The following is a 12,848-nucleotide window of genomic DNA, read 5'->3' on the forward strand; positions in this document are numbered from 1 at the left end:
TTATAATAAGCTAGTTATATAAGTAAAGCTAATATTATAAAGCTATAAGACTAGGGTTATATACTAATATACCTAAGATTAGCTTAGTTTACTAATAGTTATATCTCTCTTACTTATTTTTAAAGCTTTTTAAAAACCTCTTTTTCTTACTATCTTTTTTACTTTATATTATAACTACTAATAAATCTTTATTACACTATTATAATTTCTTTTACTTTCTTTTTACTTTAGTTATAAATTCTAAGAGAATCTTAATTACTTTCACTTAATATTATTAATATATAAGACTACTATTATTATATGATATCAGCTCTTTTATAAGGCAAGCGTTATAATTACTACTTAAGTATTTATAAAGTTATCTAAGTTTTTAGTTCTAGCGTAACGCTTACTTTCACGTGACACTTACTTTTACTAACTCTACCTAAGTCCCCGAAGGTTAAAAGGGGAACCGACTATTAATCTTCTAGATTTAATATCTTACTATAATTCTTTTTAAAGCGACTAGCACAGAATTACATGCTATCTAATAATCCTTCTTAATATAATATATAAGGTTATTACTTAAGCCAGAAAGGCATATCAACCCTGTACAAGCGATAGTAATAAAAAACGAAGGTGGTTTCAAATAAAAGCAGGCTCGCATTGTTGTGCTCTTCGCTTCTCCTCCAGCCTTATAATCTGCTCCGCCACCAGGATAGCTTTGAGTTTTCGCATTTTCAGATAAATGTATACCCCGGCTACCACCGTTACTAAGAATGTGAAGCCCAGTACAATACCGTTGACCAGGTTATCTTTCTCCTTCTCCTGCGTCAACAGGACCCCGAAGTATACGATGATTATCTGCTTCGGTAAGGTGAGAAAGGTTGCGATTGCGAAATGCCAAAATTTCACATCACACGTTGAGAACACGGCAGTAGAGAGATGCGAAGGAATTACCGAGAATCGGATGAGAAGGATAATCTGTAAGACTTGTTAACGCTTGGACATCATTCTTGAAACGGTATATTTCTCTTACCCAGAAGCCTCCGTCCCTGGTCAATCGTGCGAGTGCGCCATAGTTCAGGTTTGTCTTCTCGAGCTTGTTTGCTTTTGTTCTGAATGCATACTTGAATGCATACCAAGTTCCGACTAGTAAGATAAGTCAGCATGTCTTCTTAGCCTCTCATTCCAAAGAGTAGCATACTCTCCCCAATAAAAGTCCCAGCCGCGACAATGGCAAATCCAATCCACAGTCCCCAAACAGCACCGACAAGGATGCCAACTACCTCATGGCCAAACAAGGGCGGGAATGAAATAATGACCAATATGGCCACTGGAATAATGAAACCTCCAGGTATGTCCTTTATTTTTGCGGAAATTGGCCGTAATGCCTGCTTCGATAAGCTATGATTGTTTAGGGTTACCTAGATCCGAACTTACCTCAACAATCTTGTCGTGTTTGATTGTTACATAGGCAACACCCAAGGAAACTACAATCCCAATTATCCACCACGCTGTGCTTCTTAGTAAATGCCCAGAGATCTGATCGTGTTGATCGTGTCGGGCCACGAACGTATATATTTCTTCTTCGTAAATGGATCTTTCCACCTGAAGTCCCTGTACTCGTATTCCACGTCCTCCACCCTCAACTTTGTGTCTTTCTTCTGCAGTATTGACATTTCCATGCCGTCCTCGCTCGTCTGATTTGAGCGCCGCATTAGTCTCGTGATTCCTTTCTTTCCTTCAGCCTCGCAACGGTATCTTGAGCGCACAATTCAGCTGATATCGAATTTGGGTCTTTTGTAATGTGTGGTGTAGATCATTGGGGATCTGGAGGGGAGTACTGTGGGCATATACGGTTATGTATGCAAACCAGGATTCGAGTCAGTTTAAGCTGTGGGTTTGAGGACTGTTTGGTTTCAGAGAGTAGGAGATCTCCCTTCCTTTCCCCGGAGGTGGCTGGGATGCTCTTCGTGGCAGGCTTCAGTCATTGTGCCAGTTGTGGCGAAGCACGTTTCAAACTGCAGCATCGTGAGCCCGCATCATTTGCTGAATTCAGATTTGAATCAGCCACGATCACTTGTGGCCTATCAACAAGACCTCCAGGACAACAGCGCCTAGTGTATTTTTGGATAGTGAACACCTATGCCGGACACCGGCTGCTTTTTGCGTACATTTGAAGATAACCATCCGTAGTAGTAGAGACGTGTGCGTCAGTGAGACGTGTAAGCATTAAGTTAGTACGTCGCTGAAGCGAGGCGCTAAGGCTGCCTGGACAACAACGAATTTCAGCGTTCTTCGCTTAATTACAGGGTCTCGCTACAGGTGTGTTTGATACGGCAGTTGAGGGGATAGTATAGCACTTTGGCCCCTCTTAGCGCCTCCCTTTGGGCAAGTTCTCCTGGGAAAATATGTAATGCGATGCCGACAATCAACATCTTCCAGAAATGCTTTGTCAGGCTATTTTCATGATACGCCACGATCAAATCCTATACTTCATATCCAAAAAGCTTCAAACATGGCTAGAACTATTATTTCCATCCTCATGCAATCGGTCATGTGACCCATGCAGTGTTATAGCTATTCCTATAACTAATAGTCGGTTCCCCTGTGTGAGGCTGCGGGCACTCGCTTATAGTCGGTAAAAGTAAGTATTATAGGAAAGTAAGTATTACGTAAGGATTTAGCGACCTTATTAAAATTTCACTATAAACCCTACTAAAATCAGATTATTAGATTAAATCCAAGGTAAGATATTTCTTAAATTTACTAAAGTATAATAAAATCAGTATTTCATATAATTAAGTTAATAGAGCTAGTATCTGACTCTATATTAGAACTCTCTACGTAGACTTATAGTATAAGGCTAGACTTAAGATATCTAATATTAACTCCTTTCTCTTTATATAATGTACTTCCTATCCTGAATTCTATATCCTTACCTATAGGTCTTTAATTATACTCCTTTTTAAGCTAAAATATAATATAAAGGTATTTAAAGTGATTTTCACATGTTTTACTTATAGCTTTAAGTGAAGTAGGGTTTTTATTAAGCTTTTTATAAGGAATTAAATCCTCTGCTTCTAGAAATATACTATCTACCTTATATTTCTCTAGTCTTTTCTTTTGTTTCTTATTCTCTTTCCTAGCTTAAACTCTAGTAATACAAAAAACTTTAGTTAACTGATTAATTACTTATTAAAGAGCTTTTCAAGCTTTCTATAAAGCTTCCTCACGCTTTATTTTATTATATATTTGTATCCTTTACCTTAAATCGCCTATAGTTACTAAAGCGTTTTCTTTATAGATACTTTGTTATAATATCTTCTTCTATTAATTATCTAATTTAAGTTTCTCTTAAAGTATTATATACTTAATAGTTATTAGGTAAGCTTTATAGAAGCTTATAGCTATATTTACTATAGTCTTTTAGAAGAGCTCTTTAGAGGTATTAGAGAACTAGGTAAGGTCTCTTCTAATAAACGATTAGATAGCGGATATAGTTTACTATAGCTTATCTAGCTATAAAGAAGGTAATTTTAGAAGATCTAAGTCTTAATCTTTATTCTTTACCTCTTAAATTAATCTCTTTTTCCTATTATATAATTATATCTTTTATAAGCTAGCTTTTAAGAAGAGCAGCTATATTCTAGAGGTCTTAAAAGTGTTCTTAATTATATATTCCTTTATTATATCTTTTCTTATTTTAGTAAGATCGCGGAAGAAAGAAGTAATAGTATATTTAAACTTAAGATTATATAAAGCTATCTAAATATATAGGTTATAGAAATACTTCTAAGGCCGGAAGATACTAATATTAAGAGGTTATAGAAAATATATAAGATATAAAAGAAACTAAAATATCTTAATATAGTTCTCTATTAGCTTTAGTACGAATAGGTCGTATCAATAAGACTTATAGCTATTATAAAGTAAAAGCTTCCACGGCTTATTTAGATTAGCGTAAGAGTACTAAATCAAGTAGTCTATATAGTCTATTATAATTCGATTATTAATATAGCTTATATTAGAATAATTGATTCGCTTATCTCTATTTAAGTTCTTATATACTTAGTTATATATTATCTTCTTCCTTAGCGTAATTATATATAGAGGAAGCGTCTTTCAGCTATTAGCACGTATAGTCTCGATAACTATAACAGATTTATAGTTTTTAGGACTAGCGGTATAAAGCTCCTTTATTTTAATTAGAATAATAATACTCTCTCTAGTAGGATAACTAACTCGTGCTCTTAATTTATCTATATTCAGTAGCTTTTTACCTAAATTAATTTCATATTCCTCTACTACTATTTAAAGCTTCTTAAACTAATCCTTCACGTCTTTTTCAGTGTAATAATCGACTTAGGTATACGTAATTAGCTTTATATAAATTATATAAAGAAGGGAGTTCTTCTTTAGCTAAGCGTTAAACTAGTGTTTTAATAGAAGAAGTAATAGAGGTATTATTTCCTTCCCTAATATTAGTAATAGATTATATAATAAGATATAGAGATTTATAGCTTATAAGCATGTAATTCTATTTAAAACTATCTTATAAGTCGTACCTAAGCTAGCCTTCTATTATTTGTAATAGTATTACTAAATAGCTTCTTTCTACTATAGCGAGAGGATCTTATTATTTCTATTATATTTATTAAACTCTCCTTACTAGTTCCTTTACTTAGGCTTTTTTATATAATATATTAATTACTATAATAAGTCTTCCTTAATAAAATATATATATATAAAGAAGCTAAGTAGTTCCTTAGGATACTAAAGAGCTTACTAGCGCGCCTTATTAAAAGCTCTATTATAATCAGCTTTTATTATATAGATTTTATAATAATTACTCTTTAAGTACGCTATTTAATAATAAAAGTAAAGGAATTAATATAATTAAGTGTAAGGAGTTATAGTCGCGATAGAAAAGATATATATTATAGTAGTAATTTTAGTAGAAGTTTAATACTTCAGCTATCTTTTATATAATTCTTACTTTCCTATGACACTTACTTTCACTGACTATAAGCGAGTGCCCGTAGCCTCACACAGGGGAACCGACTATTAGTTAAAGTCCGCGGGGGCCGGATTTTTTACTCTTATTTAAATCCTTCTCACCCCCTCTCTAAGTCCTACTTACTTATATTGTAACTACCTTTTAATATAAAACTTAGATATTTTAGAGAATTAAAGATTAATATATATATTTAATTACTTTTATATTTTATTTTTAAATATAATATTATATTAATCAAATTCTTTTGATTCTATTAAAATTAAAAAAATTGTTTTATAAGCTACTTTTTAACTTTTAAGCCTTGAATATTATATAGCTTAATTAATTAATACCTTTATAACTAAATATATAATAAAAGCTAAGGAAGTTATAAGTTAATTAAGTAGTATTTTAGTTGAAATTCATAAAGTTATAATATCTTATAATTACTTTTATAAAGATACAAGTAAAGAAGGTTTAGAAAGAAGAGAGAGAATCGATTTTTAATAAAAGGCGGGCGCAGATATGGATTCTAACTATTTATGGGAACAGCTGTAGAGTGCGACGAGCTACCTACACGAGGCAATTCTTGCTTGGCGTAAACAGAAAGACCGCGAGTACTTAGGGTCAAGATCTGTTGTCCGATTATTGTTCAGTTTGTGAGAAACAAATCCCGAAAATGAGTTGACAGAGACGAAAGCCATCAAGTGAGTGTGTGGAGAAGTAGAGGCGTTGAATGGAAGAGTGACGAGAATACCGGAGAAATTGGTCCATAAAAGCTCGGTACTTGACACAACAAAGATGGGTTTCGATGAAGGTGAGCTATGTATGCCTTCCTGTCATGAGTGATGAGGCCGGGATCAGTGATGGAAATAATTTACGTCATGATCGACTTTCCCAGGCCATTTAGAAGCTCACGTTGGTGGATTAGAGGATGCAGTCAATTATTGATAGAACTAGTCCTCGTTCAAGATGGAGTTGCTTCCCTTACCCGTGAGTACTAAGTGCTGAACATTACGGCAGTCTAGCTCAAGTTGTAGATGTTGCAACTGTGACATGCAGATATGAAGATGAAGATCCGGTCGTGGCCCGATCCAAATAAAGGGCGGATGATAGTGGTTCTTCGAAGCCATATGGCATCTCTTGTGGAACTTGTTATCGTACTCAAGAGTACCTGGGCCAGCCACACTCTTAGTGGCGACAAGCAACATAGACGCCGATGGTGTGTTACCGAGAAAACCGGGACTGTCTGAACTGGCAACAGAAAGAATCTAAGATATAAGACAAGGTGGCTTTATCTGCCTCGGGATCAAAGCACCGAAACTTGGGAGTGGTAATAGTAAGTGTTTCATATTTGATGGGTATAAATGTATCCGAATGTTTGGAGTACGATTTCTACGAGTGGCCCACAAAGTACATCATAGTGAGCATGATCCAAAAAGGGCCAAAACGGAGATTTTGGCCACCTAATAATAGGTACAGAGGGAAGCGTCAACTTCCCAGTCGTCGTTGGGATAGATGGGAAGCCATACTTTCTTATGCCCGTAGGACGAGCTGGCACCTTTCCGTTACAATAGGCTGAAAACTTGGGAATGGGGCGGGAGGGGCAAGCGCCTCATCCTCCGCTTCCCGGAGGATGCTCCCAGTCCCGCGGAGTGAACTTAGGTATATGAAATACAGATCCAATAGAATATTGTGAGTACTAAGCCCTGTCCAATTGGTAGCTGAGGGAAATTGAATACGGTCCCGCATACTGGGTAGTAAGAATGCTCCACGGTAAAGGTCGAGAGGGGCACAGGCGAAGATGAAGATTGGACGAGGCATATCTTCCAGCTCGCTTCTGAATGACAGCCAGAGCAGAACATACATCGCTTAGTGAGAGTTTCAAGGAACTGGCGTTGCTATCCCTCATTTTGTAATTGAGCCATATGAGAAATCGAGGTGGGATTCAGGAGAGCTCGGTCTGGGAAGCAGAAACAGGTGAAGCGAGAGCAAAAAGCACGTATGGAAGCACACCACAAAAAATATAGCTAGCGACGTGTGATGTTCCGCTGGACCCAATGATTCGTATTTTCAGCCGTGGCGAAAGGAAATCCAATTTCGAGTAACATAGGTATAACATCTTCAGTTGACACGGTAAGTACCTAGATACGTAGTACTTGAGTAATGCTGAGCCTCAGAATGCGTCTCAAGGACTGGTCCGTGAGATCGGTGAGCACAAGATCTGGATGACCCATGGAAGAGTCCGAGGGAAGAACACTGATCTTCGTGTTTTGCCATAGAATAAGCAGTGACGGACTCTCATGATGTGTGAGCTAACTGAAGGCACACTTTATCCAGGTTGTGGGTTCATCTGACCTCACAACCAGGTTCGAACGCTGACTCTACATGAATCACAATGGACACAGGCAGTGAAGCGTGGATTCCATCACTTACTAGTTCGAACTAGTCCGATATAAGGTAAGGCTCAGGTCCCAGGACGAGAAAGAAAGTGCATTGCACGGAAGTTTGTGACGGAAAAGTAGTGTGAGTATAAATCAGCTGCTTGGAGCGGAATAGCTGATCGTTCCCAGAAACCCATCGAGGATGACAGATCGAGGATGCTCAGGAGGAGCCATTATCTCATCTGAACATCTTTTCTCTCATCAAAACGTGCCTTGCGACAACAGCCGCCCTCTGCGTAGGTAAGAGTTGGCTTAGGCTTCTTTGTGGAGACATGCGTAGTCTTCGGGATTGACTTGGTTGGGTGGACTGTCTTGGTGGGCTTCGGGATGGACACAACAGGCAGCCCGGTCTTTGTCGACTTGGTAGGTTTTGGTGGCTTATCGGTGTGGGTGGCGGTCGGCTTTGGTGGAAGGGTGAAGGTCGGAGGAGGTGTGGGGACGACTATGGTCGAGCGAGACAGGGATGGTTCAAGGACGAAAGTGTTCGTCGGCTTTGGGTGGATAAGTGACAAGCTGAACGACGGAGGTGGGTAGACCTGAGCCTCGCGCTGTTTGTTTTGGACCGGAGCTGCGATGAAGAGGCTGACGATGTTACGGTTTCCTGTGGTAATATTTGGAATCATGGGCGTTGCCCTGCTAAGAACATACCAGACAAGATCTGGTGGACCACCGTGTTAAGGTACATGTTTGCTTGGAAGTTCTGGATCGGCGTTTGGATACAAGTATTTGAAGAATTGCTGGGTGAAAAGTTTAGGGCGAGCAATTGACTCAAAACCTCTCCGTACTTATACATCGGATCAGTATTGGTGGCTTGCAACACATCCCCTGCTCCTACGTGGCCAGAGCAAGTAGCGGTGCGGAAGTAGGTCCATCGTTCAAGGCTAACAATGGGGTTGCTACGAGTCCACCGCGCCACCACTAAAACCACTAGGGATTGGCCAGAATGGGAAGGACAATTGCTCCCTATAACCGGCAACACGCGTTCTCTGTCTCGCAGATAGATGCAAGGTGTTTTCGGAAAGCGACGAAGCGAAATGGACACGAGCTTATTCTGCCCTCCATGAACAAGTGTTGTTGAGGACAGCCCAACAGCCTTTTCCAGCTTCCAGTCATACTTAGAGCCTGCCAAATCTAGGGATCATTCAACAAGAATGTTGACAAACAAGGAGAATAAGTCGTCGGTCGTCTCGATCGTAGTGGAAATCCATTTGGGGTTGAGCAGCGAGGCGGCGTTGATTTCCGCCATGCGGATACATCTGTGGGAAATCGTGGATCATGAAACACAGAGTAATTTAGAGAATCCACATTCCTGTACATAAAGTGCCCAGCTATCACTTTCCAGTCGGGATAACTCCTCGTTGAGCCAAATTCGAACGCTTGCATATCATCTGACGTGCTCATCCAAAATACCACAACGAGAAACATGACTAGGAGCCTGCCAAATTATGGAAGAGACAAAAAATGCAAAGCATGGGCACAAACCAGTACCGGCTGTTTCGTGCAATTGCGGAAAACTGCGTGGCCACTTCACTTATCCATATTGTCCATTTCAGGCTGTTCCCAAGAGCCCATGCGGGCTTCTGAATGGTGAAACTTTTCTTAACAGAGCACACCTTTTCAAGCTCTAATCAAAATGGTCGAATGGAAAAGCCGAGATAAGTGCTACCGCCCAACCAAGTCTTACCAGCAGTGACTCAACTAGGAAGCACAGTCCGTGGAAGAAGGGAAATGAGTTGAAGCGCATGAAACAAAAAGCGATGGGTAAAAAAGGATGCTAGGCCCAAGGCACGCCAGGAAAAATGACTGCACAAAAACAAGATACCCTTGGTAGCAGTGACGGAAAGATCCATCAAGCGAGCATAGTTCGGGAAAGATCTATAATCCAGATGACTTTTAGCGTCACCACCTCCATGAAACGCCATGTATACAACCAAACCCACGCTGCAAATCCAAGCATGGAATGCAAATCGCAACTCATGCAATGCCTCTATGAACAACATGATTCTAGCCTCCGTTCTCATCATCGGCAGAATTGACATACCCGTGGTCACTATTTTGTTCGGTTAGACGTAGTGCCTCACCCACGTCAGCCACAAAATGTTCCTTTCCGCCACAGATTTCAAGAATCCCACTCCTGCGGAAGAGCTCGTATATTGGACTCCCTTCAACCGGACCACGTGTGAAGAACACGCGGACCCCGCGATCTCGATATTTCCGAACGATCTCCTCCAAGACCTGCGTTCCAGAGCCATCCAGACCAGTTACGCCATGAATGTCAAATATTATGTTTTTATTGTGCTCAGGGGAGCGAACTCTGGGTAATGCCGGGTGGGCACTCGTTGTGCCGTAAAGTTCGAGTCGACGAAGCCGATTCTTCAAATCGCCTGTATTGGCGAAAGTCAACGGTTCGGGAATCTTAACGATCAAGCAGCCATCAATGAACTCTAGGTTCTCTTCCGGATTATCCTCAGCATTCTCGAACCTGTTGGTGCCTGGTATTCTACCCAGAATCTGGATACGAGGACGAGTGCTGTGTTTAATCACAGAGAGGAGGGAAAGTCCCACTCCAATGGCTATTCCTAGAGTCAGAGAGTAGAAAATTGTTGCAGCGAATATGATCGTCATCAATCCGAGCTCAGTGTATCCTCGTATCCTGATAAAGAACATAATGTCATGTGGTGCTTCTTCGATGAGAGACCACGCTACAACTGTAATCATGGAGGACAAGACGGCTTTCTGTAGACACATCAGTCTAGAAGTAGAAGATTGAGGACACTCCACTGACTGGTAGATAGTGAAATGCTGGTAACAGAAACAAGACGCAAATGATTGTTATCAGACTCAAAAAGATGCTACTCATTGGGGTCTTGCCTCCTGTGCTTGCGTTCACTTTACTTCTTCCATAGCCGCCGAATGCAGGCAGGGCACAGAAGCATCCTCCAACAAGATTTGCAACACCTAGGGCGACCAGCTCTCGATTCGGACTCAATGCAATCCCTTGGATACCGTCCTTCCCGTCTCCACCTCCAAGACTCTTGGCGGCAACAGATGACTCAAAAAATCCAAGCAAGGCAATCAGGAATGAAGTGCCCATCGCTTCCTGAATATGCTTCATATGGGCAACTTGGAATGGCCAGTGGAATGGGAACGGATTCCCAGTTCTCGACTTGACTTCACCAAGAATTTCCAGACCTGAAAGATCCAATCGTAGCTGCCAGGTAAGAATCGCCGATAGCACAACGACGAGGAATCTATCAGGAATATATGCAACTCCAGGGTAACGAGGCTGCAGACGCTTCTTCATTTCCCTGTGACCTGTTAGACCACAAAGGTAACCCTCCTTGAGAATACTCTAGCTTACCTGAACACCATAATGATGACAAAACTCACGCCTGCAACAGTAGCAGTGATCTTGGAAGAATGCTGGATGTTTCCGAAGAGGAACCTGAGCTTGTCCACACTGCTACCATGACTAACACCACCATGAGCCTCCGCAAGATCTGCAAGTCCTAATTCCGGAATCAATTGATCAACCACAATAACAAAACCAATGGCCGAGATAAACCCTCGCAGAAATGGTCTACTCAGCACACTATCCAAGAATCCTAGTCGAGTGAGGCCCGCGATAAAAATGGCGGCTCCAGCCATGCCTGTAACAACGCCGGCGATTCTTGCGTGCATGGCTTCATCATATTCCGGCGACTTCCCACTATCCACGCTGGACCTGATGACACTTCCCACAAGTAAACTGCCAGCTGCCTCTGGGCCTACAACCATTTGCGGGCAGCTCCCAAGAATAGCATAAATGAGGGGGTTGAAGACAAACGAGTATAGCCCGTTGATCGGCGGAACATGTGCGAGATTGGAAGCGTAGGATAGCGCCATAGGGAGGTAGAAGGATGCCATAGTAAGGGCAGCTACAAGGTCCCCTTGCAGATGCACCCATCGATATTGTCGAATCCAAGCAAAGAAGGGGACGTAATAAGTCAGGTACCTGAAAAGGCACATAGATCAGCAGATTATAGGTGGAGACGACCTTTCATTCCAAGGTCCAAACAAACATACATTACTCTTGTGTTCGTAATTCCGTGCCGCTCCGCCAGATAGCTCGTGGTGCTCAGTTTTTTGCTTGCTCTGCCCGAGCCAAACATGTTCTCGAGTATTCCTGCGCCTCCCTCTCCAGATCCAGATCTTCTCGGCGGTGATCCGCCAAAGCCATACCCACTGTGACCACTCCGTATACTGTCGGCCCGGCTCTCCAGCCTGGGGCTGAAGGTCCCATGGTTGCAGGGACCGCTGTGTGGTGGTGTTCCAACTACAAACTCAAAGGGTTTTCGTAGTAGAGCTGTTGTCTCGTCCGCTAATTTGCTTCCAAACTCAGATGCCTCGTGTGCATGGCCGTCAAGGTTATGATTGTCTCTGGTGACGGCGATTAGTAATGGCTTGTACGTGGACGTTTTGGCAACAAGAAGTGACAGGTCTATAGGAGGTTGGGAAGATCTCCGAAGAAACATAATTTGGGCTATCCCAATACTTACTGTGCATCTGGTTCCGCCACGAGATGTGTTGGGTATGTATTGGGCGAAGACTCTGACTCTGACCTGCTCGGCGCTGTCCTTGTGCCTGTAGTTAAACCTTGATGGTTCGTCGTATCCTCTGGGGAGCGTGCAAGCGTTACAGATGCTCGCAGACCGCTTGGGGTATTCGGCGTGTGATCGTGATGTTGATGCTGGGCGGTGGAGGGATTTCGGGATGAGCTGGCGGAGGGGCCCGCAAGGGGAGAAGAAGGACGTCGAGAGGACATGCTGGCTGTCCCGATCGATGGCCTATCTACTCGAGGAATGCATGTATACTTGAGAAGTCGGTATAAAAAATGCGGGATTGGAGGACTGAATCGGCGGATGCGATGACAGAATGGAAAAATAGCAAAAGATGGGGAGTTTCACAGCGAGCGCTGCGGTCGTTGTCTGTTCTCGCCTCGCCTTGCCTTGCCTTGCCTTGCCTTGCCTTGCCTTGCCTTGCCTTGCCTTGCCTTGCTTCAGGTACAGTACGCTTGCTCAGCCGAGGTCTTGGCAGAACTTACATTTTCTCTTTCGTCTCGCCTCTGCAGATGAACATGTGAATATATATCAAGTCAAGGGAAACTAGGAGTCTATTTTATGTGGAAACAATACCACATTTTATTGCAACGACAGCTGTTTCTGTCAGTCTTCCGTCGTGGCTAACAATGCCACAGTCGTACTAAGCCTGGCCTGGTGTGGCTTGCCAAGTAACAAAAAGCTTGTCATTATGTAGCTGCTCGGAATAATACTGTAATACAGTAATGTCCCTAGGATTACCTACCTTACAGTAGGTAAGTTTAGTTGCACTTGCTCAAGTGCGTCATCGGGCTGCATTGCATGTGCATGCTGTGAGACTTCTCC

The 12,848-nt window shown here is 41.8% G+C and overlaps 3 protein-coding genes across 3 annotated transcripts; all 3 read right to left on the reverse strand.

Moving 5' to 3' along the window:
* Nucleotides 1-479: 479 nt before the first annotated feature.
* Nucleotides 480-2,175, reverse strand: TVP38_3 (Tlg2-vesicle protein). Its single transcript, XM_058507552.1, has 5 exons — nucleotides 1,556-2,175; nucleotides 1,423-1,496; nucleotides 1,187-1,373; nucleotides 1,019-1,131; nucleotides 480-963 (listed from the first exon to the last, which is right to left on the reverse strand). Exons 1-5 carry the CDS (start codon nucleotides 1,698-1,700, stop codon nucleotides 625-627), a joined length of 858 nt encoding a protein of 285 aa, XP_058356721.1. The 5' UTR covers nucleotides 1,701-2,175; the 3' UTR covers nucleotides 480-624.
* A 5,423-nt stretch (nucleotides 2,176-7,598) lies between these two features.
* ONS95_013904 (uncharacterized protein) lies at nucleotides 7,599-8,048 on the reverse strand (the record flags this gene model as incomplete). The annotated part of the gene is made up of 1 exon (XM_058507553.1): nucleotides 7,599-8,048. One exon carries the CDS (start codon nucleotides 8,046-8,048, stop codon nucleotides 7,599-7,601), a length of 450 nt encoding a protein of 149 aa, XP_058356722.1.
* Nucleotides 8,049-9,429: 1,381 nt separating this feature from the next.
* ONS95_013905 (uncharacterized protein) lies at nucleotides 9,430-12,229 on the reverse strand (the record flags this gene model as incomplete). Its single annotated transcript, XM_058507554.1, has 5 exons — nucleotides 9,430-10,161; nucleotides 10,211-10,733; nucleotides 10,787-11,419; nucleotides 11,491-11,844; nucleotides 11,964-12,229. The coding sequence occupies 5 exons, from the start codon at nucleotides 12,227-12,229 to the stop codon at nucleotides 9,430-9,432; spliced, it is 2,508 nt and encodes an 835-aa protein (XP_058356723.1).
* Between the last annotated feature and the right edge of the window lie 619 nt (nucleotides 12,230-12,848).

This window comes from Cadophora gregata (genome assembly GCF_030347475.1).
Source record: "Cadophora gregata isolate MNR1 chromosome Unknown scaffold_8, whole genome shotgun sequence".
NCBI lineage: Eukaryota > Fungi > Ascomycota > Leotiomycetes > Helotiales > Ploettnerulaceae > Cadophora > Cadophora gregata.

Bases quoted from the DNA above. Each gene is read 5' to 3' on its own strand.
- TVP38_3 (XM_058507552.1), bottom strand. From the start codon at position 1,700: ATGCGGCGCTCAAATCAGACGAGCGAGGACGGCATGGAAATGTCAATA. The intron at 1,374-1,422 runs GTAAGTTCGGAT...TTATCGAAGCAG, and splicing joins AACACGACAAGATTGTTGAG to GCATTACGGCCAATTTCCGC. The intron at 964-1,018 runs GTAAGAGAAATA...CAAGTCTTACAG, and splicing joins CCAGGGACGGAGGCTTCTGG to ATTATCCTTCTCATCCGATT.